General features: G+C 36.4%; 1 protein-coding gene and 1 long non-coding RNA gene across 5 annotated transcripts in view; one reads left to right on the forward strand and one right to left on the reverse strand.

The window, feature by feature from the left end:
* Window positions 1–1,638: 1,638 nt before the first annotated feature.
* On the forward strand, window positions 1,639–27,535 carry Erich2 (glutamate rich 2). Of its 4 annotated transcripts, XM_026389545.2 has the most exons (10): window positions 1,639–1,783; window positions 1,907–1,952; window positions 9,003–9,033; window positions 9,219–9,267; window positions 9,489–9,525; window positions 14,292–14,416; window positions 16,180–16,361; window positions 19,372–19,429; window positions 26,091–26,162; window positions 26,793–27,535. In XM_026389545.2, exons 1-10 carry the CDS (start codon window positions 1,756–1,758, stop codon window positions 26,915–26,917), a joined length of 753 nt encoding a protein of 250 aa, XP_026245330.2. In that variant the 5' UTR covers window positions 1,639–1,755; the 3' UTR covers window positions 26,918–27,535. The 4 variants fall into 4 exon arrangements, with proteins under 4 accessions (XP_026245330.2, XP_077658906.1, XP_077658910.1 ...); XM_077802780.1 differs by having other exon boundaries at window positions 1,639–1,952; window positions 26,793–27,534; XM_077802784.1 differs by lacking the exons at window positions 1,639–1,783; window positions 1,907–1,952; window positions 9,003–9,033 and having other exon boundaries at window positions 9,217–9,267; window positions 9,489–9,640.
* Window positions 5,106–27,613, reverse strand: part of LOC144256928 (uncharacterized) — a 33,591-nt gene continuing 11,083 nt past the window's right edge. The window contains exons 2-3 of the long non-coding RNA XR_013344327.1: window positions 5,965–6,041; window positions 5,106–5,889 (exon numbers count right to left, since the gene is read on the reverse strand). This is a non-coding gene — a long non-coding RNA (uncharacterized LOC144256928). The remainder of the gene's footprint in view (window positions 5,890–5,964; window positions 6,042–27,613) is intronic.

Genomic DNA, 27,613 nt, shown 5'->3' on the forward strand with positions numbered 1-27,613 from the left:
GCACCAAGTTGTATATGCATCCCTGCTTGGCATTTGACAACCCTGAGGTGTAAGGTGGGACCTAGCCCCAGGTAGAGAGAATACTTTAGTTCTCCAAGATCATTAATCTATTCTTGCCCTTTCTTTCAAGAACAATAAACTTAAAAAACCCTGAACTTGAGCTCTTCTGTGCGGAGGGAAGCAGGTCAGAAGAGAAAGTTTAATCAATTTGATGCTTTCTTATACTTCCCAGTTACCTATTTATCAAGACTAAGCAAATTTAGCAAAACTATTGTTTTCAAAAGTGTTGATAGAAATAGATGAATAGCTGATAGAAATAGATAATAGTAGAAATGTCTTCCACTAAACTTCAGACATCAGCCTTTGTAAGGGTATCCCTGTAACAGGAATGTATTTGTCTATGACTTCATTGAGTTCTTAAATTTCATTCTGGCTTTTTATTTTTGCCTCTTTTCTATCATCTATGACTCACACAAGATTTAGAGAGTAAATATGGACAAATAATTAATAGAATTTCAAAATAATTATATATATATATATATATATATATTCTTGATTCCTGACTGGTCTAATTGGTTCCATTTTAATAATAATAATAATAAACAATAATAGCCATAATTAAGTAACACTAACATTTTTATCATATGAAGTTCATGACCATCTACCAGGTACATATCCCCAGAGAGTACCCAAATCCAGAGGTTAAATAGTGATTATACTTCATATTATGTGGCTACTACATGAAATACAAAGCCAGATTTGATTCCAACAAAGGGGCTTCCTTCAAAACACGTTGCCTAGCAACAAATAGAATCTAGTGACTTCCAAATCCCAAGTGCTGAAAACCCAGCAATTCTTTCCTAGAGGACAAGCCTGAGGGACAATTAGAATTTCTTAATAAAAAAGCTTTACCACACTTGAATCAAATGTATGAAATATGATGTGTGAAGAGCATTGTAATGTTTTGAACAACCAAAAAAAAAAAAAAAAGCTTTACCACACTCTTCCATGGCCAAAACAGTTATTTAAGCCCATAAATACCTCCTACTGGCCGGGATGGATAGCTGAGTAGCAGCCTCAGCACCAACCAGACTCATAACATGCCTCAGGCTGGCGGGAGAAGCAAGTCTCTGACCACTTGAATCAGATTTCTGGGAGAACTGGCGCCCAGAGACCGCTCAAGAACCCCATAATTCGGGGGGCGATCACACGTTGGGGGACCAAATCCTGCATGGGACATTTGTCCTCCACATCCAGGGGTACCCATTCTTCCCAATTCAATACATCTTTTACTCCACCCACGAGGCCATCCCTCCTCTTTTCCTCTACTCCCTAGAATCAGGATCCGGTAAGGACACCCACATTTCAATCCCCCTCATTTCCGTCCTTCTCAAAGTAACCAGGGCGTGTGATCAAGTGGGACAGAGAGTTTGTGTACCCGAATTCACCTCGCAGTGGCATCTCCGACACTGGGGGCCTCCAGGATAACCCTGGCAGCTCGTCTGCCCTCTCCACGGTCCAGGCTTGCTCCGCCCCGCCCCGCCCCTCCAACCGCCCAACCAATCCCGCTCCGGGGCCTTCACGCCACGCCCCCTCCGCCTCGCTCGCCACACCCCCAACTCCTGCGCTTCCTACCTCGGCTGCTTACCCGGCTCCAGCAGCACTCGGTCCCGTCTCCATGGCAGCGTGGCGTCCCAAGCTCACTGCTCCCAACTCAGCGTCCGTAGCGAGCCGGGCCCGGAGTCTGCCCTTGTGATGAACGGTTTGAAAGGTCCACAAGCGGGTGAGAGGCGACGCGGTGATGGCCAGTTGCCCTCGCTTGGTCCCCGAGTGCAGCTGGATCCAGCCTCATCTCAGACGTCCCCATACCCCGCTCCTGAATCCTCAAACTTCTCTGTCTCTCAAGGTTCGGACTCTGGGGCCCCAATGCTGCGGAGGCGCCACCCGAGAAGGTAGGATCCGTGAACCGCTGTAGTCGGGGCCCTGACAGAGGTTTGTCTACTTGGTTGTGCCTGATAATTGGGCGGGTCTGACAGGAGTGTCTACACCACGGCTCTACGACCTGACCTCTCCTCCTCTCCCCAAAGTGAAAATAGCCAAGTTCCATCCCAGGGCTTCCTGCTCACTCCTCAGTCTTCTCCCTAGTCTCCAATTCCTTTGCTTATTTTACGGCTTAAATAAGCTTAATGGCTTATAGAAGCGAGCACCCCCTGGCTGTAATTACATCCCTACTTGCTAAATATAACTTGGCTCACCATAAAATTGTCGGTGGAATTTGGACCTAATGGATCTGGTTTTCATCTTCTGGAAAACGAAGGGTTCCGACAATGGCTTACCTCTAAGGTCCAGCCTAGATGACTAGAGACGTCCAAAATCAATACTGTAGTTTTTGGACTATTCAACTACTCTACTCTGAGTCTCTGTAGCAATTGCAGTAGTAGCACGAAGCATAATGATCAATTTATCGTTTGGCTTCTAAATGAATTGCTGAAGCTATTTTACCCCAAGAGAGCCCCTGAAAGTACTTTTTAAAAATAAATCTGAGACTGGGTTCAGTGGTGCTGGTGTGTAGTCCCAACTACTCAGGGAGGCCAAGGCAAGAAATTTGCTTGAGCCAAGGTTCAAGAACCATTTGGGCAACAGGGAGGCATGGCATCTCAAATAGATAGATAGATAGATAGATAGATAAATCTGAAAATGTCTTTTGTTTCTTCCTGAAAATCAAATACAATGATCCCAAAATCCAGTTAAATAAATAAATAAATAAATCTGAAAATGTCTTTTGATTTATTTCATTCTCCTAAAAATCAAATACAATGATCCCAAAATCCAGTTCATTAATTTTTTTCCTAATTCAAGTGGTTTGGGATTTTTTTTAAATCTCCAGAGAACAATAGTAGCACTGCTTTTTAATTGTTAAGAATTTACCAGACCTGAGTTCCAACACCTTTGTAGGGGCTCCATTGCAATCATTCCAGAACTCCAAAGCTTTCTACCCACACCCTCTAATTAAGCTTCATCTCAGTGTTTCTCTCCATTCTTTGCCCTGTAGAGTGGCATTTGTGCCACTTAGAACTTGGAACTGGCTTCTTTTACCCAGTATACCTTCAGGACTCTCCTTGCTGGGCTTTGGGTAATAACAATAGTAACAGAAGGAGTTGTAGTAATTGTAATTCTACTAGGAGATAAGTGCTGCTATTATTTGTTATTAGCCATTCTGTTATTTTGAACAATTACTCTACGAGGTAGGGGAGATTTTTTCTTCAATTTATAGCTGAGGAACTGAATCAGAAAGCAATTTAGAAAATGGCTCAACATTATCCAGTCTGCTAAGATTTGAACATAGTTGGTCTGACTTTAAATTCTGGGTTCTAATATTATGTTGTTCTGTAAAGGAGAAAATATATAAAGTTTATATCTAGCCACTTTTAAATGATTTTAAGTGATAGATGATCTTTCAAAACATTTTATTCACAGTTGAGGCTATGCAATAAAATATTGTGCCTTCATCATGTTGTTTCTCCATTAAGTTCCTTCAGGATGAAGGATGATGATTAATGAGCTCTTTTACCACAATGCAGGGCCTGAACATGTAGCTTTCTATCTATGAATTCATTAGGTAGTTTATAAAAATGAAAAGTACAAAAGGATAGAATATTTTCATATTGAATCACATTGAACAGCAGAACTCCAGTTCAATTCTTTGCTTTGCTTTCTCCTTTCCTTCTAATAGACAATACATGCAAAGTCCCTATACTCATGAAACTCAGTCTAGAAAGGAAGGCAGGCAAAGAATGAATAAATACATGCATGCATATGTGAAATTATGATAATCCCATGTTTGGCTTCATAAGAGACCTCCATTTTTCTTAAAGTGACTCAAGCTTATTTTTTCTTTGTACCAAAACAACAACAATCAAACCCCAGCTGAACTAATAAGCCCTTTACTAGGATTTTTAGTTGTCAAGAAAGAGTACATTTTTCCTTAAAGCCTGGAATTATATCACATAAAACAAGAATTCTGGGAGCCGTGTTTTGTACCATGTGTAGAAAACCTGTCTGCAGTGAGAGAAGAATGAGGCCCACGTTCAGGAAGAAGCTGAGATGAACTAGGGGGAAAGGCTCCAGAGTCCTTGACACAGCTACATCCACTGTGTCCTGTTCTCCACACAGCTTGAATGTTCAGCTCTTTCTTGGGTTCTGTGAGGCAATGCTTTCCTTTGACTCAGCTCAAGTCACTTTAAGAAAAATGGCTCTTTGGGGCTGAGGATGTGGCTCAAGCAGTAGCGCGCTTGCCTGGCATGCATGTGGCCCGGGTTCGATCCTCAGTACCATATACAAAGATGTTGTGTCTGCCGAAAACTAAAAAATAAATATTAAAAAATTCTCCCTATCTCTCTCTTTCTCTCTCTCTCTCTCTCTCTCAAAAAAAAAAAAAAAGAAAAATGGCTCCTATGAAGCCAAATATGGGATTGTCATAATTTCATTCATTCATGCCTATATTCATTCATTCCCTATTTTCCTTATTAGACTGGGTTCTGTAAACATAGAGACTTTGTATTGCTCAACTCCAGTACTTGGTACCCTCAATGTCACATAAGTTGCTGCTCTATAATTTGAGTATAGTTTCTGTGACTTACAACCTAGAGTCCAGACAATTAGCTACAATTAACTAAAGAGTCAAGAACCAAGCATTTTTTCTTAGAAATAAGCCCATGCTGACTCCCACACAGTTGTACCCTGATCCCCAAAGTACATTTTTAAATATAATGTACATTACTTATATAATACCCAGGATATTTTAAAACATAATCACATAATTATGTCTTTATAAATTATCTTCCTGTGTGTACTTTATATACTTATTGAATCAGATATATTTATCTCCTGATTAATACTACCTATCTTTCTACATATGTCTTTTTTTAATATTTATTTTTTAGTTGTAGATGGACACAATATCTTTATTTTATTTATTTTTATGTGGTGCTGAGAATCGAACCCAGGGCCTTGCACATACGAGGCGAGTGCTCTACTGCTGAGCCATAACCCAGCCCCTCTACATATGTCTTTTAATATTTTTTATTCTTTATAAAAATAACTATCTCTGTTTTTCCCCAACTCCTTTCTCAGAATCATCCCTCCCAATTCTGTGGGTCTTTCTCTTTTAATTGTGAAAGTACTCTAAGGCAATCAGGCTATTTTATGTCATTTAATAGCTTTATTCACTCAGTAATATCTGAGTGCCTTTAAAGTCATGTAGGATCCATACTCCTGGGTGAAAACCAATTTCTTCCCTTAAGAAACTTCTATCATGGTTGTGGTCATTCTAACACTCTAATCTGTCTACATATTTATTATGTGCTTTTCCTCTACCTGCTCCTTAGGTGTCATTTCCCAGGACTCTATCTTTGGCCTTATATTATTCCATATAGATGATGGCAACCATTCTCCCTTCATCTCTATATCCTTAGAGCTTAGCTCAGACATACCTCATACATAAGAGGTGCTCATCAAAATTTGTTTCTTTGTGCTAAGCATGCACTCTACCACTGAGCTACACCCCCAGCCCAAATGTTTGTTTTAAGTAGACATTGAATATTGCATGAAAATTGGAAACTATCACAATTTTTGTTTCCACTGTCACAGGGACTATTGAAAGACATCAGGTGATGTCTATTCCGAAAGCTAGAGGGTGTACTTGGTAGAGATTCAAAGGGATAATTAAATGAGTGCCATGAAGTTAATGTTAACCATATCAATAGTCATGAATATAGAGTGTACATCTTCAGATTGCTCTTTCTGGATACCATGACTCCGATTTGAACAGTTCCAACTTGATGAAGAGGAGATTTAAGGTAGCACAAGGCCAACATACTGCTCAAATGCCTGGAGGAGGAGAATAAACAGAGATGCAAATAATATTGCAAATTTTAAATTTTACCTGTATTTTGTGGCACACACCTGTAATTCCAGCAACTCTGGAGGCTGAGGCAGGAGGATCACAAGTTTGAGGCCAGCCTCAGCAACACAGCAAGATCCTGTCTCAAAATAAAAATAAAAAGCACTGGGTATGTAGCTCAGTGTCCCTGGGTTCAATCCCCAGTATTAAAAAAAAAAAAAAAAAAGAAAGAAAGAAAAGAAAAGAAAAAGAAAGAAATTAAACTTGTGTTCTAAATTACTACATTTTCCCTGAAGTCAGTGAACTTTGTAAATAAGCATCAGTATTTGTATATTTATGTCATTTTTAAAATTACTTAAAAGCCCTCAGAGATAGTCCATCTCAATCCCAGTGAGCTTTTATCAGCCTTAGAGGACATCTTACTGGCTGTCCTTTTAGATGAAACATCAAGTTGTTTCTACAGCATCCTTGCTAAATGCTAGGCTCTGTGCTAAAGTCTTTATCCAAATTACTCCAGTATATGTTTAAAATTGGATATGTGTGTGTATATACACACACACACACACACACACACACACACACTACCTTTATTTTATTTATTTGTATGTGCTGAGGATCAAGAGGATCAAACCCAGTGCCTCACATGTGCTAGGCTAGTGCTCTACCGCTGAGCCATAACCCCAGCCCGTCTCAATTAGATCTTGGCAAAATTTAGTGAATTCATCTCCTTTGTGATCCCCATTTTTCAGATGGAAGAACTAAAGCTTAAAGAGGTTAACTAATTTTCCCAGACTCACTTGGGCCATGTGAAAACAGATTCTCTCACCAAGAGACAGAACTCTTGAGTATTATACCATATTGCCTACCAAGGAATTCAATATTAGTTAAGGGGAGACTTCCCAAGTAATAATAAAAGCTGGACTGAGCAGAGTCCTTGTCTCCATCAAGGGCTGGCATCTGCCCATCTAGATTTTCCTTTCCCCAGGTGCAAATTTGAAGATAATTATGTGCACTGTTGTCACAGCCAGGTAAAGAGGTGGTGCACTACAATCCACAAGGATCCTGGAGTTAGAAAGGAGAGAAGGGTTCTAAATATAAAGGTGATGCTCTCCCTGTCCTTCAGGTACCACAGGACTATGGAAATTTGTAGAATGAAAGTATCTCTCAGGAGAGGTCATCTTAAATTTCCTTTGTCTCGCCTGTGTCCCATGCAGGTGATGGAAATGGGGTTCCTCTGGGTGGAACAGAGCTGGCTGAGAAATAAAAGCTAGGAAAAATAGAACAACGAAAAAACCACAGGACACTGAAAATATTTTCAAAAAGTGGGGGGAGGTGGGGCACGGGCTAGCCGATCATATAGATCGAGCTTCTATACTAATGGCAAAATGGAGCCCACGCCTGCTTTATTTATATTGGGGGACATCAAAGGCCTTTCATAGAATGTTCTCCAAAAAAGTTACAGGTTGGGTTGTCCAGTTCCCAATGTGTTACGCCCATCTCCCCAGTGACCATGAAAGACCGTGGTAGCAGAGGGAAGATAAAGGTCATGCCAAGGGTACAGTTCCCCAAGGTTCAACCTAAAATCTCCCTGGCTACATGCCAAGACAAGATCCTCATGTGTTTTTTATAGATGGCTCCCCACAGTTAAGGCCTATTTAATTCATTCTTTCATTTATCTTAGAATTTGGTTTTCCACAACTGGTTTCCCCCAAAAGATGCCTCACTTTTCTGATAGACTTTGACTCTCTGTGAGCTTCTCAGGAGGAGAATCAAGTTAATAACAAATTGTCAGGGTTCCCCAAAAAGCAAAGCCTGAGACAAAAGTATATGTACTACTGCTTTATTCAGGAGCATAAGTCCATGTGAAGGAGACAGATTTTTAAAACCAGAAATATAAAATAATGAAGTTTGGCTCTTATTGTTCACAGTCTTGGCCCTGAATTTTGTATGCCAGAAATCCTTAGGTATGTAATTATAAAAATTTGAAACATCTAGCTTGGAATGTGGGGCCAAGTGTTAAGAGGAAGCAACAAGTGAGTTGTTACTTATGGAAAATTTAAATGTGACCTCTTCCATGTTTAAAAAACAAAACCCTTAAGGCCTTTTCTCTACAATTAGAATGGTATTTATCCAGATATTGCAGGAAATCGTGTCTTATCCTTGGGTAGCTTAGAAAGGCAAAAATCATAGAGAAAACGTTTTAACTTTCAAGCATTAATTAACGCACAAGGGAATTTTATGAGTAAAAAACATACTTAAAAATGTATCTTCAGAAAAAATCAAACATCAATTTATAGGTATTTGTTTAAATAATATTTTATTAAAATACCATATCTTGAAATTTCATATTGCTTTAAACTCACAGTCTAGAAGTTATTGTTTTATGGCACCAATAAATTGAGATGCAGCTGAGAGTTTGATGTATATATCATGTTTTATTTTGTTGAAGTAGGGGAGAGAAGTGGTGTTGTAAACATGAGCTAAGATGAATTTATGATTTCCATGGTCAGCTCACCAGGAGAGGGGAGTCCTTAGCCAGCTGCTGTTCGGATTTGAATCTAGATCTAGAGTCCAAGTTAGGTGAAATCAAACATGTAAAAGAATTAGAGGGTTAGTTAATACCAGGCTTTTCTTCCATGGAAAATCTTTTCTCTTTTGGTACCAGGGATTGGACCTAGGGGTGTTTAACCACTGAGCTACATCCCTGGCCCTTTTAAAAATATTTTATTTAGAGATGGTCTCCCTGAGTTGCTTAGGGCCTTACTAAGTTGCTGAGGCTGGCTTTTGAACTCCAGATCCTCCTGCCTTAACCTCCTGAGCTGCTGGGATTACAGGCATGGGCCATCACCCCTGGCAGCAAAATCATTCCTATAGCTCTTTTTACATGAGAAAGGGAAGGAGTAATTTCTCTAGATTTTTCAAACTCCATATTGTAGTCCAGAAGAAAGAGGTTTTGTTAGGATATAATTAATGCTAATAAATATAAAAACAAATAAACACTTAATAACCTACTGACAGACTGAGTTCTGTGTTTTTATTTCTATTTTAAATTTATACAAGTATTTAGAAACTTATGAAGTAAATATTTTATTTTGTGCAGGAATTACCTAGACAAGGCAGATGCTACAAAGGTAAGAATGCTTTGGGTCTATTTTACCATCACTTTATATAGTTTTTAAATAATTGATTTTAGCATAAAATCACACTTTAGCATACATAATAGAAATATTTATGCAAATGCTCTTAAACTATTTTCAAACACCTCAAATTAAAATAATAATGATAATGCTAGTTTTTATTCCTGCTTCTATTTTAGGTACCAAAAAACAGACAGAATGGCAGATTGCTAGTGTTTGATCCAAATGGTAAATTATTTATTACTTCTAATGTGTTTGATCATGATTCTATCCTAAATATTAATTAATAATAAGAATATTGGAATGACTGAATGTGATTTTATGATTTAGTAATCAAATATTTTGTTATATGTCATCCAAAAAAATCTTAAATTTTATTTCCCAATGTGACATTTATATTTGCGGACATCACTGCTGGAAAAAATACTAAGTTTTTTCTTCTCTTTCAGAAAAAGTGATGCTTGAACCAAAGGAAGCAATGTCAGAGTAAGAAGATGTCTTTGGTTGTGCAGCTGATCTGTCACATGCCTTTTAAGCAATTAGAACTAGATAATGCAACCATTTGTCACCTAATTAAATTTGAAAAGCCAGAAATGCATGGGTTAGCACTTTAGTTTTTGCTTCAGTCAAAGTAATTGTTACTTAAATAGAAGGATATGTAAAATTAAAAATGAATTTTGATAAAAATGTAGAGGCATGGATAATAATCACTTCTATTTTTTAATGCTTAAACATCATGTATTCTGTATTTTACTTTTATAATTTCCATTGCTCATTCCAATTTCCCTGTGCTATTTGCTCATTTCTTTCAGAATATATCTGTAAGTAAATATTTAAACAGATTATTTTTATAACATGAATCATCATTACTAAAGGAAAAATCAACTCAACTAGCTGGTGAAATTAGTATTAAAAATCATAGTATAATGTCAATTTAATAGCTAAATATTAAGTACCAGCTCTAGTCAAAGCATTGATTTTAAAAATTTTTTAATGCCCTTCTTGATTATGTTCATTTCCTAACTTTTGAAAAATATCTATTATTTATTCTATTAAAACTTATAGTTTGAAAGTTGATCATAAAACACAAGCATAGAGATTATTGATAAGTTGGTAGGTACATTGTGATGGGACTGTTATACCCAGATTCATATTATTGGGGCTGGGTGTAGCTCTTGAGGAATAATAGAGATGTAGCTAGGATTTTTGAGAACCTGGATTCAACCCCCAGCACTGGAAAAAAAAAACCAAACTGACATTATTTTGGTTTATTCTGAATATTATTGCCTGAAGAAAACTTCACTTTTTGCATCATATATTTTATTTTTTACTTTTGGAGCTAAAAATGTTCACCTTTGCTTATATTGCAAATTTTATGTTATATACTTTTAATGCATATTTTATATTAAAGAGAAAGAAATGCATAGCAAATCAATACAGAGGATTTATATTCAATGTCAAGTTACAACCAACTGGAGGGGAAAAAAAGCCTTGTTAAAAGACTATTACTCGGGCTGGGGTTGTGGCTCAGCGGTAGAGCACGAGCGAGGCCCTGAATTCAATCCTCAGCACCATATAAAAGTGACTAAATAAAAACAAAGGTGTACAAGTAAAAGAAATAAATTTTCTTTAAAAAAAGACTATCACTCTACACATATAATTAATCATAAGTCATATACATCGTTGAAAACATTAAGATTTTAAAATTTAAGAAATTTATAGTTACTTTTGAGGGAAATATAAGATATAATTTTTGAAAATGATAATTAGAAGTTAATAGATCTTTGTTGAAAATTAATTACTATTGTGTCCATAAATCCCAAAATTTGTAGATATGCACTGGAGCAGGGTGTAGTCCACATCCCAAGGTAGACGAAGCACAGGGATAAATCAATGCAGCCTAGGTCAATATAGAAAAGCAGAGTGACCAGTTGTTCTCTTGATCTCAATAATGATTGCATTTAACTATCAAACTCCTTTTTGCAAGAACAAAATGATCAATCACAAGGGAAAGGTGGTTGATGTAGCCAGTAAGTTTCACAAATATGTGGCCTTGCCACCTCTGTTACCTCACCCCAAAGTTAAAGGTGAAGGGATAGTCTTTGAAAAAAATAATCAAGTAATAAAATACTAAATTGTGGGGTGACCTTTGCTGTAAGAAGAGTGTGACTGATCAGCAATGTTGATGAATTTTCTCAGTGGAGCTTCTATTACACTTTCTACCCCACATGGCTCCATTGTCTGACTAGATAAGTAGTATTTGCCAAAAGGTCCCATCTAGGTTGAATTAGGAAAAACTAAAAGTGTTCTCTCTTCACCAGATCTTTGCCCTAATCTGATTAGGACTCTAGTCCCAGCCACAGAGGAAATGACAAGCAAATCCATAATACCCAACTCTTTGACTATAGTTAAAAAAATTTTATCAATAGGGTTTTTTTGTTATGTAATCATGTTTTATCATATTCTCTGAAATGAAAGACTATTTTTTATTTTAACTATTTTTTTAATCCCCATTTTTCCACTTTAAATAAATGCCTTTATGGACACAGACTAAGATCGGCAAGCAAACATTACACTTCACAAACACAGGTCTCTCAAAGTGTAGCTAAGACCTTCTCAGAAAAGTAAATTTTAGTTAATTTGGGGTTTTGGCACATGTTTGAGCAATATAAGTCTTTTTTAATTTTGTTTTTGCTTTTTCAGCAAGCTTTTCTTTATTCAATATTAAGCAGCAGAGTCAATCAGTCAAATCTCTAGCACGGCTCATTTTTAGGACTGAAAATGGCAATATAAATCATTTTAAGACCAAGTTTAACATATAAGTTAAAAGAGTATTAATTCCAATAGAAATTTGGGAACATTTTCTAAATGTACCCAAGTGTTCTTTACATACTAAGAAAAAAAAATCTAAAACCTAGGATATCTACCTTCCAACATAAATATGTTCCCATGGGACATCTAACATAATTTACTCTGTATATAGATTTAATAATTACTAAACACCTCCCATTTCCAAAGGATATTATTACAGAGAGTAAAAATTTGAATCTTTTTTGGTTGTGACTATTTAATTTAATAAAAACTGATCTTTTGGGTCTGGGGTTGTGGATTAGAGGTAGAGTGCTCGCTTAGTTTGCATGAGACACTTGGTTCAATCCTCAGCACCACACAATAAAAAAATAAAGATATTATGTACACCATAACTAAAAAATACATTTAAAAAAAGAAAAAAAAACCCTGATCTTTTGGAGTACACTAGTTATCTGTTTTTCTTAAATGTTTAGGGGCTTTAGTACCATAAATGTCATACTTTCTCACAGGGAAATCAATAGATTTTTGTTGCAGAGAAGGCTGAACTTCCAGCTTCTCATTCTTTGAAATTATATGAGAAAGAATGCATGAATTGAACAGAAAAGAGTTTTATACTTTACTGTTAAAGTCATGATTTGGCCAGGCACAGTGGTAACACCTGTAAGGGAGGCTGAGACAGTGGATCGCAAGTTCAAAGCCAGCCTCTGCAAAAGTGAGGCTAAGCAACTAAGTGAGTCCCTGTCTATAAATACAAAATAGGGCTGGGATGTGGCTCAGTGGTTGAGTGCCCCTGAGTTCAATCCCCGGTTTCAAATAAATAAATAAATAAAATCATGAATTGGTCCGTTCTCATGTAGGTGTTTTTTGTTTGTCAGAATCACTGCTTCCAAATACAATATACCATTTATCTTCAGGCTATTGAGTGTGTTGGTCACCTCTATGTGTGTTTCATTAGGGTTATTAAAGACATTGCCAATTATTCAAATACCCAGAACTATATTATTAAATTCCCTTACTTATGGATATAACTTAGTGAATATAAAAGTACCATAGATGTAAACATTCTTAGATCTTCTTTTTTTTCATATTTTAACATCTCTTAAAATTGATGTCATCTTATACTCACGTTTGGTAGTATTTTTCCTTTCTTGGTGGTACATAAAGCAATGATATGTTGATAATAAATAGATGATATCTTAGATATCATGAATAAAATAGTATAATTCAGTGAAGAAAAAATATCAAAGCCTTTTTATCTGCATTAGACATTAGAGCCTACAAATTCTAGTAATCACTTTTGGCATAACAGGAATCTCATATTCAGTGAGTTTCCAGCTTTTTATATGTAGAGTTTTCTCCTGGATGCATTTGTAGACAATTAGAAAATCAAGGGGGCAGAGGCAAAACAAATGTAAATTATCTTTGCTGTGTATTTTCATTTCCAGCAAAGGGTTTTGATTTAGGTCCAGTATACTGAGGAAGTAAAGTTTCATTCTCTCCCATAATAAGGACTATAACAAACTGGTCAACCTACTTGCTAAATCAGAGCCCAAGACCACGAACTCAGACACTAATGTTCTGGATTCATATTTCAACACAGAAAAATCAATTTTTCCCCACAATATTTGGGGGGAATATAATATTTTACATCTTCTTATATCTTTCTATACAAACTAGAAATTGAGTTTGTTAAAACTTTAAAAAATATTTAGTTTTTAGTTGTAATTGGACACAACACCTTTATTTATTTTATGTGGTGCTAAGGGTCGAACCCAGGGCCTTGCATGTGCTAGGTGAGCGCCCTACCACTGAGCCACAACCCCAGCCCTTGTTAAAGCTTTTCAAATGAGACAAAGACCTCAAAAAAGAAATGGAGGATGGGTAGTTTTTCACAAGCATGGGTGCTATCTTTGTGAACAGAGTATACAACATAAGAATCCCTTATCTCAGTGCATATTTATTGACATGGGTTTTGGGCTTAAAAGAGAGAGAGAGAGAGAAAGTTAATCTCTTTTTTAATTCAGTTCTCTGATGAAAAAAAACAATTTTATATTATGATCAAGGGTTAATATTAGTGTTGGACTCCCTCCATAGTATAGCATATAGCAATGGCATGAATCTATTTATAAACATTTTTTTTTAAAAAACTCAAGGTTAATTTTCTTAATTTTATACTATCATGTCACAATGATGTACCAATGACATTTATATAACTATTCCTATGTACTTTACCTCTGGAAGGATTCTAGGAATTGTTACATAGTAACAAATGCCAGGTAGAAATAGAACTTTTCTACAAAGAAGATATTACCTTTGAGCTATTTAAGGCTATTGCTGGTATATATATTATATGCTTATATTAAATGTATGTTTATGAACCCATATAAAGTATTATACAGAATTCTGACTAGGAAAATTTTTTTTTATTATCTAACATGTAGGAAGAAAGTCTCTTCAAAAAAGATTGAAAATAAAGTCTCTTTAAAGAATACTGAAAAAAGAGTATCTTCAAAAAATATTAAAAATAAAGATTTCTTAACAAATCTACAGTCTGACCAATGGCCAGGTAATAGCATTTGTCTTACTGAATTGAGTGATTGTGGCTCTTAATTTAAACCTCTTTCCAGGACCCTGGAGAGTTGACAACACTCTAGGTCTAAGGTGGGGCCTGGGAATTGATAGTTTTTCAAACTCAGGTACTGGGTGATTCTGATACGCAGTGAGATACAGGATCCTTGCGTATACCTTATGAGATGATATTATAAGGCATTCAATCCTTGCATGGATTTAAATACCTATGAAAGCATTAATAAGTTCTATTTGCTTAACCATGATTGAAAACCAGAGTGCCAGGCATTAATTTAGAAGCTGTGAATACAATAGTTGGCAAAATAGGCAAAGTTCCTACACTTATACACTGTAGTGTAAGCATCCTTATGCTGGTGAGCTGTTATTCACTAGGGTGACAATAAATAATGATAATGTACTATAAATTTCAAAAAGCTAAAAGGAATTTGAATGTTTTCACTGTAAATAAAAAATAAATGTTTGAAGAGATATGTTTTACATGATTTAAACATTACACGATGTATACATGTACCCAAACATCACATGAAACCTCAAAAATATGTGCGATTTTGTCAGTTCAAAATAAATTTTAAAAAATAAATAACAGTAAAAAAACAGAAACATGCAAGATCATTTCAGGGTTTGATAGGTGCTACATTTAAATAAACAGTACCTGGGAGAGGATTATTTTAGATTTAGAGAACAGGAAACTTCCCCATAATAACTGAATTGAATGAGACAGTGCCTGTGACATCATAGGATGTCTTTAGTTCCTTATTATGACCTTCCTGATGACATCAGTGTGGTGAGCTGGTGCACATACTGGTGTACATACTGGTGTATACTGGAAGATCAAGGTGGTTGTGAGCCAATGGAGACTATGAATGAAACAGAAGCAGGTTAGATGGACAGCTTGAATAACACCATTGTCATTCTCCTGGAAGGGCTTCATATCCCTTTTCAGGATAGCACTCTTGGCTTAGAGTCAGGAGTTTCATTTTATTTCATTTGGTCTGTGTTTTTCTAACCTATCTTCTCTGGAGCTCTCCTGGATTTCCTCCTTTTCTTCTTCCTGACATAGTGTTTATATAATTTTTTAGAAAGTAGCTCATGGCTACACTCCCATTAAAAAGGCCCTTTCCCAAGGTGTCCCAGGCACTCTAAATCTTACAAGAAAGGGGTGGGTGTAACACAAGATCAGTCTGAAACTGAAAGACTCCATAAAGCCAAAGGAGTCAGGCTCACTGTTTTTCAAGGAGCTATTTTAGGAAACACGTGGTAAACATTTTTAAAAATTAATACTAGTATATTTATTTTAATATTTTTTGATGTACATTAGAAAGAAACATAAGACAGTTAAGAACATGGACTCTGGAGCCAAACTGACTCCCAGAAGAATAATTTATTTCACTCCTCTGTCCCTCAGTGTTTTCATCAATAAACAGGAACAAAAATTGTACTACCTCACTGGGATTTTTATATATATATATTTTTTTCAGTTATAGGTGGACACAATATCTTTATTTTATTTTTATGTGGTGCTGAGGATCAAACCCAGTGCCTCACGAATGCCAGGCAAGTGCTGAGCCACACCACCAGCCCTCACTGGGATTTTGATAGATTAATACCTGTAGTGTTCAGAGGCTAGATTGTTGGTCATTATGATTGTTTTTGTTTGGGGTTATGGATGCTAATAGGGTCTGGCAAAATTTAACTTCTAAACTTTTCATTGTTTATTGCTTAAATTATATTCTGTTTTAGGTGAAGGGGGCAAAGACACAATTATTGCAAAGCAAGAGAAAAATAATGAACATTATGTTCAGGGTATTGATAAGTTGTCGGAATCAACGGATGCTGATGGTGAGGATGATACCAGTGATGAAGATGATGAAGACAGTAACCCTAAAAAGGATACTCGTGCCCCATTAGAGTTGATGGCAGAAGTAAGTTTTACTTGTGCGTTACAATTTAAGAAACTTTAAATAAAATGCTGAAATAACTAATGGTCTTAGTATTACTAAGTAGATTAAGCAAATTAGTACGTATTCATCAAGTAAAGTTTTAAAAAGTAATAAAAAAAAAGATCCTTGTCCAGATATAAACGCTTACCTGGCTACTCATCTCTCTTCACTGGGTTAGAAGTAAAAGAAGGTTCTGAAAGTGACATACAGTATTCTAGTGAGGCAAAGGCAGGAATAAGAGAAGTCTTGGTGCCCTTGTAAGGACTGCTGGAAGGAATGTGTTCTACATACTGGGTACTATGCTAGTTGCTGGGCATATAGAAATAAATAAGAGAGAGACATTCTGTCCTTGAAAACAGGCACATTTAGAAATAGTTACAACACATTGAAACACATGCTAATGAAAGTGCTTAATAAGTTCCCTGGGAACAGGAAGACTTAAGTGGCTGAGAAAAGAAGCAGGAAGAACAGGGATAAGAGAAGGATTTTTAAGAGGGAGAGAAGTGAGTGGAATCTTAGAAACTTGAAGGAAGAGGAGAATATAGAAATTTAACTGATAAATAAGATTTCAAAAATATAAACAACAACTGCATATTATACTGATCACATTCTCTAACCATGATCAAATGAAATTAGGCATTATAAGGAAAAATAATTAAAATCACTTAAAAGATATTCTTCTAAATGACACTTGAATTAAAATGAGAAATCGAAATTAAACTTAATAATTTGGAAAATAATGATAACTACAACATTACATATTACTATTTTAAAAAGAGCTTAAGGTTTTAAATGCTTCAATGATGGTGATGATGATGATTAAACTAATAACAACAATAAAGGAACTAAATATCAATGCCAAAAACTAGAAAAATAGAAAACATAATAAAACACGAAAAAGAAAGAAAAATAATAATAATTCAAAGTAAAAATGAAATTAATATATCAAGAGCTAGGTATTTGAAAAAATATTGTACAGATAAACTGATAAATATCATAACTACAATGGAATAAAATCACAAATAGGAATGAAAATAAAAATATTTTAGACAAGAATAGAATTTAAAATGTAAGAATTCCATTGCATGAATCAATATAGTTTTTATTAATATGCAAATAAATGAGATTTTTGGTGAAATTAGTGAACAATAGAAAAACTATAGAATTGTTCTACTTATATCAGAAACATATTTTTAAAAAACTTCAAGGGAGAAACTTTAAAAAAGTAATTGTTAGAGTCTGTAAACAAGTCAGGATGGCGCCTGGCAAAATGCCAGAGGGAGTGGTTTGTGAAGTAAGGCCAGCGAGCCATTAAGTGTGGAGATTTCTTATTGGTTGACTGATGTATCTAGTTTATGCTAATTAAGATAAGCTGTGTGAAATGTATAAATACTGCTCCTGTCCTACAATAAACAGCTCCCACTCCTGCTGTATCAATCTACAAAAGTTGTTTGTCACCACCCCCCCACCCCACCCCTGGTTATTTTGCTGCAGCTAGACTGCGGCAAGTAATAGAGAACTTCTTAAAAATGGTAACTGGGTATTCATCACATATCTGGAAATGCATGAAAAGTTTTTCTTAGTACTCAGTGTCCCTGTCTCTTGCTGAGTAAAATCATGTACTTGCGTGTGGTCCAGATGTACCACACTCAAGCAGGAACAATCATCAAAAAGTGTTAAGTTTTGTGTTTTGTGTTTTTTTTTTTTTTTAAACTGGTAGCAGAGTAAAAAGTTAATGACAGCTGGGCATGGTGGCGCACGCCTGTAATCCCAGCAGCTTAGGGAGGCTGAGGCAAGAGGATTTCCAGTTCAAAGTCAGCCTCAGCAATTTAGCAAGGTGCTAAGCAACTCAAGGAGACCCTGTCTCTAAATAAAATACAAAAAAAAGTGGGGTGGGGTGCTGGAGATGTGGCTCAGTGGTTAAGTGCCCAGAGTTCAATTCCCAGTACCAAAAAAAAAAAAAAAAAAAAGTTAAATGACGGCCAAGGTTGTGGCTCAGTGGTAAAGCACTTGCCTAGCATGCATGAGGCACTGGGTTCAATCTTCAGCATTCCATATAAGTAAAAAAAAATAAAATAAAAGTATTATGTACATCTACAACTAAAAAAAAAGTTAATGACAAAAAATTCATCTAGTAAATTGTAGCCTAAATAAGTAAAAAAATATGTAATATTTAATGCTAGACTGGGTGTGTAGTTCAGTGGTAGAACACATACTAAGCATGATAAGCATGAAAGAGACCTTGGGTTCAGTCTCCAATACTCCCCTCCCTACCAAAATAAGAATATTAATGCCATGGGGGAAAACTAATCACAATCAAATAGTTTATTTATTAAATAATTACTGAATAATCCTAATTTTTATAAATATGTGTTTATTTATGGGCAAAACTAAAAGGATATACATGAAGATGCTAAACATCTCTAGATGGTAGAAATATACGTGCTTCTTAATAGAGAACATAATGTGTTAATTTAGCTTTTAAATTTCCTACATTACAAATGTGTATTACTTTAACAAGAAAAATAGTATAAGCAAAACTAGATAGTATTAGAAGCAGTGCTGGAAAATATTGAATGTACATAATTGTTAAGTTCATAATTATTCTTTTCAACTAAGAACTGTTATGTTGTTATGAACTACATTCACACATGAAATCTATATCTAAACCAAAGGAATATTCAGATAAAGTGATTGAAGTATTTACTATCTGTGCCAGTCAAATCAACCTATGTTTCTTAAATGATTCGGTAGTATGCACACAATGTGGCTGCAACAAAGCAGAGGTGGCACACTTATTCCAAGTTGCCCTGCCACCCAAGAGACTTACATATCCTCAATTAATTAATTGATTATAGACTCACTCCTAGAAAAGTGTATGTGTTAAAAGCAAAACAACTAACCATTAATGGAGTATTTTCTAGGGAATTTATAATTGACAATTAAATTCTCTCTGAATCTACTTACATCCGACTAATTTAATGTTTTCCAGTTCCTGAGAGCAGAAATGGGCCGAGACTATCATCTTGCAAAAAAATTATGTCAGATGAGTAAGTACAAATGCTTTCACATTTTCCAATATTCCTTTTGTTTCTAAAAATAAATTCTATCATATGTAAGATGGTTCCATTATCCTAAGTCTAATTCTCTGCTAGTGTCTCAGTGGCTCCTTTATAGTGAATGGTTAATTAATATAAGGATTAATTTAGATTTCTAGAGTAACTTTTAGCAACATAAACTAATGTAGACTAATGTAGACTAATTATCACCACTGGAAAATAAATCAGAATCCTTACCATCATGATAAGGGAATAGTACCTTTATGCTTTTTGTTTCAAAGAAAAGTCAGGTGCTGTAGCTGTCGAGCTAGCCTCTCTGAACATGCATTATTCCACCGATGTTGGAGAGCCTGGGTGTGCCAGGCACCATTCTAGACACTGGAAATAGAGCAGCCAACATGATGGAATAACAGTCCCACGTTTATGCCTACTGTCAGATAGATAATAAACTAAATTGTGTGTCATAAATGCTAGATGCTTTGGAGAAAGACTAAGTCGGAAAGAGTGACTAGAAGGCACTGGGAGAAGACAAGGTGGTTTTCAGTAGGCTGGAAGGAAATGTGGAGGAAAGAAGTGTGCTAGGCATGTCAAACAGCACGCGTGCTGGCAGCAGCAAGAAGTCCTATGTACCTGCAGCAGAAGAGCAAGGAAGTGTGGCAGGTACGGAGGTCAGAGAGATCAGAGAGGTTTGGCACAGACTATGTACACTGCATGGGACCATTTGTCAATTCAGAGACCTTGGCTTGTCGCTGAGTGAGATGGGAAAGCACTGGAGGCTTTTGATTCCAGGGGAAATGATCTGTCTTCTCTCTCTCTGGTTTTTAGTGGTTTGACTTGTTGAAGATAGTTGTGGTTCTGGGCTGGGGTGGTAGCTCAGTGGTAGAACGCCTGCTTCACACCTGTGAGGCATTAGGTTTGATCCTTAGCACCACATAAAAATAAATAAATAGATATTGTGTCCATCTACAACTTAAAAAAATTTTTTTAAAGGTATTTATGGTTTTCTTGGTACTTATCCTATTGGGAAGGTTTGCTGAGTTTTTAAATCTGTGGGTTGTTGTTTTCATCAACATTGAAAGGTTCTTGGCCATTACCTTTCCTCATACCACTTCCACCCTATTCTTTCTTTCTCTTGTCTTCCTGGGATTCCAGTTACACATAAATTCAACTTTTTTTTTTCATGAAATCCCACATGTATCTTTTACTTAGTTCTGTTTTGTTTTTATTTCTCCATATTTCTATTCTTCACTTTGTGTATTTTCTTTGTGTGTGTGTGTGTGTATAAACACAATACCTTTATTTAGTATTTTTTTTTATGTGGTGCTGGAGATCGAACCCAGTGCCTCACACATGTTAGGCAAGCACTCTACCACTGAGCCATAACCCCAACGCAGTTTGTATATTTTCCATTGGCCTTTTTTGGGGTTTACTTATCCTGTTTTATGCTGTGTCCAGTCTGCTATTAAAACTATCCGGTGAGTTCTTAATGTCAAAGACTGTGTTTTCCAACTTTTAAATGCCCATTTAATGATTGGAAAGATTTTAGCTCTCTACTAACATACACCATCTTTCCAACTATTTTGTCCATATTTCCTCAAATATTTTAGTCAGAGTTATTTTTAAAAGGGAAAATGGCAGCTCTCTATCTAAACCTATTGATAATAGGACCATTAACTAGCAGTTGACTTAAATTAAGTCTATGATAAATCCCTTGAATTGAAAATGTAGTGCAGGGATTGTGAAGGGTCTATCCTCACTTGCCTGATACCCACTATGAACACAGAAGAAGATTGGCTAGTTTTAAAAATGGGTTTCTTGAATCTTTTAGAACTACCTATTTTATATAAGAGGTAAACAGTTTGTCCAGTTTAATCCTATAGAGTATTTTTAACCTATTTTATAAAATACTTTGGTCAAAGCTATTTTTAGAGTCCCACAACAGAATTTTCCAATCAGAAGGAATCTTCAGAGAAGATAATGTCCAGTGACTTTCTGTCGAAGAAGCTGAAGCAGAGAGGGGTAAACAACTGGCTTGGCACTACTCACGATGACAGTGACACGGTCAGAATGGAAACCCAAGCCTGCTTTTCCTACACCTTTCTTTTCTCCAGTGGCTTATGTAAAACAGGGGACTCTGTTCCACTCATTCTCCATTCTGTGAATTTTTTCTGGAAACTAATTGTGGAAAATTTTATGCATTTTTTATTTCTCTATCCATCAATCATTTTAGAAAGCTTCTGGCTAAAGCTTATAAAATATATGTACTGTCAGTCTATTTTGGCTATGAGCCCTGCAGAATGCTACATAAACAGCAGGTGCTCAATAATTACTTGTCAGCCTGACTCAAACCAGTGATTGTACAATAAATACCAGGTCAATGGGGTTGAAACACTTCAAATTTATCTATGTTCATGGATATATCCCTTTAAAAATATCCTTCCTCCCTTTCTCCCACTCTTTCTTCTTTCTTTCCTTCTCTCCTTCCAACAAGTACATATTGAGCACCTTCCTCCGACCCAAACATGCTGGGAGACGGAGAGAAAGCAGGAGCCAGGGCACACATGCTCTCAATCCTCTGGGGAGTCACTTTAAACTTAACATGTCTACAGGCTCACACATTCACACTGTCCCCTCTTATAGGTCAGTGTCAAATAGTGGTGCCTCTAAAACTGAGGATTAGACTACAAGAAGAGTGGCTAAGGTCCCCACCAGACACCAGGATCTAGGGTGCCTGTAAGAACGCTGTTTCTAGGAGGAAGAAGGGTTGACTGGAAACATGGGCAAAGAGGCCCAGAAGTAGGGATGCATGGGTTCCCTCGCAGAACAGGATTGCCTGCTTCTGAGGCAGATTCCCAGCTGAGGGTGTGAAGTTAGGGAGGCCCAGAGTCTGCAGTGCCAAGCCAGGTCAAGGGAAGAACCGAGTTCTCAGGGAGAAAAAGCACTAGTTCTTTGCTGCTATTAGGAACATGTGATTGGGGGCTATTCCATAACTTTCTCTGTATTTATGGCTGCAGACAAAATGAATTGTTCTTATCCAGCATGGACCCCACATACTTTATATATAAATGCTTATAGTATAGATATTCTTGTCTGTCCCTTTTATCATATTCTAGCTTCCCTACAAAATACCTGCTTTGTGCTTGTGCTCTCCCTCTCTCTCTCTCTCCCTCTCTCTCTGTCTCTCTCTCTCTATGTATATATAGATAGATAAAGATAGATAGATAGATAGATAGATAGATAGAATTTATATGTGTGTATTTTTATTTTTTATTTTAAAAATATTTTTGGTAGTAGATGGACACAATACCTTTAATTTATTTACTTACTTATTTATATGTGATGCTGAGGATCAAACCCAGTGCCTCCTATGTGCTAGGCAAGTGCTCTACCACTGAGCTACAACCCCAGCCCTGTATAAAACAGTTTTGTGAGAATCATTAACTCTACAGAGGAGGAAACTGAGGCAAAGTAAGACCTAATTCATACAAGGTCAAATGGCTCCTAAATAGTAGGATCATATTCCAAGTCTAACTTGAAAGTCTGTCATTTCCATACTCCATTTCAATTTTCTCATTTGGTTAATAAGCTTATTTTTCTGGTAAAGGAGGCAAAGGCTTGGAAAATAAATATTTTCATGGATCTGTTAGGCTAGAAATGGGTACCATGATTGATGAATATATATTTTTCTTTGTTTATATCAAGAACAATTTATATAAAATAATGCATCCTTATCCCTTCAAAAGTGTACACAAAACTCATTTTCTTGAAAGAAGCCCCTGGTTCCTGGGGTGGTCCCTTGAAGTCTAATTGCAAGCTAGTCTTATATGATTTTGTCTGACTGTAGGGCATCCCATCCAGCATCTAGGCACCCACAGCTTTTTTTCTCTTTGCCTGCCTTTTTAAAAATCTGTGTTGGGTTCCTCCAAAATATTGTATCTATCGACATAGGCTTGAATTTCTTCTGTCTTCCACACAGTTTTTATATAGTCCTAATCGTTCCTCAATCATTTTCCTGCTGTCTCATGCAGAACTTATATTTCTGCTCCATTTCCTGTCAGGCAGCAGGGGCAACCTGGAAAAAAATGGTTTTTAAATGGGACTGGAAGTCAAGGGTCCAAAGTACTTTTCTTCATTCATTTCGTTCATGACTGCGGTTTTTGTGCCAATCAATCTCCCTATTTCTTGGTCACTTCACCTGTAAGTAAGAAAATTGCAGCTCAGTCTTCTCAGGACACATCAGTTCTGCTCACAAGTAGCTAGAGATTCTACACACAAAAAAAAAAAAAAAAAACAGGAAAGTGCTACAAAATCTATATCATGAGTTATAACCATTGCAAATAGTAACGAACAATGGCTTGAAACTCAAACAGTTCTCATTATTGTAGCTCTATTTTGAAAAAGATGTATCTTCAGAAAAGATGGTTCCTATAATGCTGTTTCTTTTCAAGTAAAATAAATGATCCCTTTCTATTAGCCTACAGTATCACCTTATTTTGGGGTTAAAAAAAAAAGCCTGCTTTGTTCTCATTTGTCTATATTCACTTATTCCCCTTTCTAATGTTTTGAAGGCTCCTGCTGCATAGCAAGCACTCTGCTGGGCATGCAACAGTAAACAAGACAAGTGTTTTCTGCCCTGAAATAGCTCCAATCTGTTCAGCCCCATAGCATTAGAAGCCCCACTTTCCCACATGAGTCCTGCAGTCAGAAGAAGCACCCACTGAATGTTTGAAAAGAAACCAAACAATCCTCCAGTCCAAGAACCATTCCAGGAAAACTAATAATAACCAATATTTATTCAGCACTTACCATGCACCAAGGACTGGACTGAGTACTTAATATTATCTGATTGATTCATCCAAATAGCCCAATATGACAGATATTATTACAGAAAAGGAAATTGAAGTACAACCATATTAAATATGGTAGCAGGACCAGAATTCATATCGGGAAGTCTTTCTCCAGAATCCTTAGTGGGCAATGCTTCCATTATGGAGCCCAAGTTGGAAAACAACCCCTGGACAGAAACTGCATGTGCTAGATGCTTATCTCAACTCTTTACACACCCTTCTAGGCTGTGATATAAGAATTTTTGATTTGTTACCTAGAATAGTTATTGCTGGGCCAAGTTTCAAACCAGATACCTTTCCCTCACTCTCCGAAAATTGATAAGTGCTAGCTAAACTTACACTCCACTCCAATCCCTGAAATGAATCCAATTCCAACAATAATTTTCTAAACTAGTTCCAAATAATAGCTTAGGGTTTATTAGTAAGTGTTCCACAAAAATGATTCCATTGTCAAATAAATTTGGATAAATCACATTTGCCTCTCTAATATTCATAGCAGTTTTGAACATCTGACTGGTTCTGTAAATTCCTGTGATTACTCCTTAGAGTAAGTTTTTCCTGATTAACTTTCTTTAACCTAGTATCCCAAATATGTATTAAGAATCTAGTATCCAAAGAAGCAAGTTGGAGAAATCCTGCTCTAGAAAGAGGCTTAGCCTCAGAGAAAAATTTAGACTAGTGATAAGTATATTTAATTTCAAGTTAAATGTATAATAAAGGTACCTTATTAGAAAGCTTAAATGTATGTATAATAATTCATAAAATACCTGGGATCCTTAAAGGCAGTTTTTGACCAGGCATACAAAAATGTATGTTATATTAGTTGATTAGGAAATAAAGTCACTGGTTTGACATGTCAAGATGAAAGCCATGAGTCAATGGAGCCTTGAACCTTCCACAATTCTCTTTCTTTTAGCCAGATGAAGAGCACACTTGATGTTTCAGTGCCCCCTGGGGGCCACCAAGATATTGCACAAGGAGTCATTCGATGGATGATACAGAAAGAAATAATGAATACTCCTCTAGGCATGTAGGAATAAGGAAGAGAGATTGAGCTGTAGAGAGATTTGAAAACCAGACTCTAGAAAATTCTGGAAAGAAGTCTGGTATCTAGCACATAGATAATATACCAACAAGCCTTAAAAAGTCCAAAGTATGGTCAAAGGAAGGACAACAGTCACCTAAGGCAAAGGGAATAAATGGGGCTCAGTGAAGAGGGGAGAGTAAGCAGGCAATGACTGGTGAGTAGATTAAAGTTCTCAAATGAAGGGAAAGAAGCAACGTCAGTTTTCCCTATGTGAAAGATGTTATTTAAAAGTGGCACCTCTACAGAAGAGGTCGCACAAAGAAAACTCCTTTCCTTTGTGCTACATGAGATCTTCAGCAAAGGATGTCATGCAGATACTGATGGATGAGATGAGGGATTACAGACATATAGGCACACTGTCTTTTCATTATCAAACTCTCCACATTTGCAGGATTTGTACACTCTTTGGAGAATGATTCTATTCATGAAACACTTTGTCTACTGGCCTATTAGGGAAGCCATATTGAAGTGATGGAGATTGTATTATTTGGTTAGGAGGTAGAAAAATATAATAAGGATAATTTCTCCAATAAAGCACCAAATATAAGTGGAGCATTTTCTCTATTTGTACCTGGATCTATCTGTGGTATAATTGTTGAAGTTTATTGCTTTGTACATTTCTACCTGCTCTGATTGGCAGTTTCAATCTCATACTAAGGATCCTGTTTGTTGAAACACTGTGAACCTTAATAACACACATTCTGTTGTCCATTTTCAGTCCTAATCTATGAACCAGAAAATGCTGAGGCCAAGGAGTTTTTATCACTTATTGAAGAAATGTTGCTGATGGGTAATTTTAAAAATTGAAATTCCTTTTTTTCTCATAGAACTATGGGCAGTCAGTCTTTAAAAGCCCATTATCTCAGGAAATTGTCAAAATGCATCATCAGAAGTGGTTAAGAAATAACTAAATGGCCAAATCAAATGGTTTAGTTAAATCAGCTTGTCCTCTGTGGATAGAAAAGAGGACCCCATTCTCACTGTGGGGTGGAACTGCCAAGGCTCCCTGGCTGTGAGGCATGGGGTATAGGAAAGAGAACATGCTAACCACCTTCGTGTGTTGAAGGGATGTACCATGATTTCCAGGAAAGCCAATAGCCTCTTAATTACCCTAAGTCTCAGTCCCCCTTATTCTATTTAAGAATTTCTTTGACAATAATACAAATGATTTTATAGACCTATATTTTAACTTAACTTTAAACCTACAAACATCTTCATGCCAGTAATAATATATTTCTCACTTGTTCTACTACTTTGATCCCACGTATGGTTAGTGAAGTTCAGCTTGATTCTTCTGTTCAGAAATACATATTTCTTGGTAGGGGGAGGGGTAAGGAGCATTATGGTTTATGTGTTTGTTTGTTTGTTTGACTGACAATATCAAGAAACGTTTGAAGCACTTGCTTCCTTTCTATGGCAGAGAAAGCTCAGAATCTCAAGGAAGATGAGGAAGACAGCGAAGAGGACAGCAGTGGTGAGAGCGAGGGAGAAAGCAGCGAGGACTTGAGTGACGAGAGTTCTGATGAGTGTGAAGATGGATCATGAAGGTCACTGGGTGGCTTCAGCTTTGTGTATTTTCATTATTGTATACCATGCACATATAAAGAAGGAGAGCTGCATCTTTGTCTATTGGTTCTTTCTTTGGTATAGAGAGTTCTTTTCAGTTATCCATAATCTTAGTTGGAGCTCCTTCCTAATATTTAAGCCTTTAGTCAATATGAATTAGGAAACAGTATGTGCCAGGTACTGTGTGCCCTACACACATTAGTATTTAATTGAACAACTCCATGAACTTGACCCATTCTACAGATGAGAAAACTGAGATGAAGAGAGGGTAAGTAGCTTACCTAGCCTCTTGTGCACCTATTAATTTGTACAGCCTAGATGTAGATGTGGACATTATGACTCCAGAAGCTATATTTTCAGTCCCCCATGAAGGACCACCACATCAGGCACATTTATGTCATTTGTTTGGTTCTTTATGGCATATATCAACATCTGAAACACTTCATTTTTTGTTCTTCTTATCCTCTCCCTAACTGACATACAATACAACGTCCATGAAGCAAGACTTTTTCTTTTTCACTATTGTATTCCTAGAAACTGGATAAATGTCTGGCAAATAATAAGCTGGGTATACACCAAGTGAATAAAAGATGTTAAAGTTAAATGTTTATATTCTTTCATGAACCATTTACAAGGTTTTCCACTTCTTATGTGTCAATTTACATCATTTTACTG

This window comes from Urocitellus parryii, chromosome 1 (assembly GCF_045843805.1).
Source record: "Urocitellus parryii isolate mUroPar1 chromosome 1, mUroPar1.hap1, whole genome shotgun sequence".
NCBI lineage: Eukaryota > Metazoa > Chordata > Mammalia > Rodentia > Sciuridae > Urocitellus > Urocitellus parryii.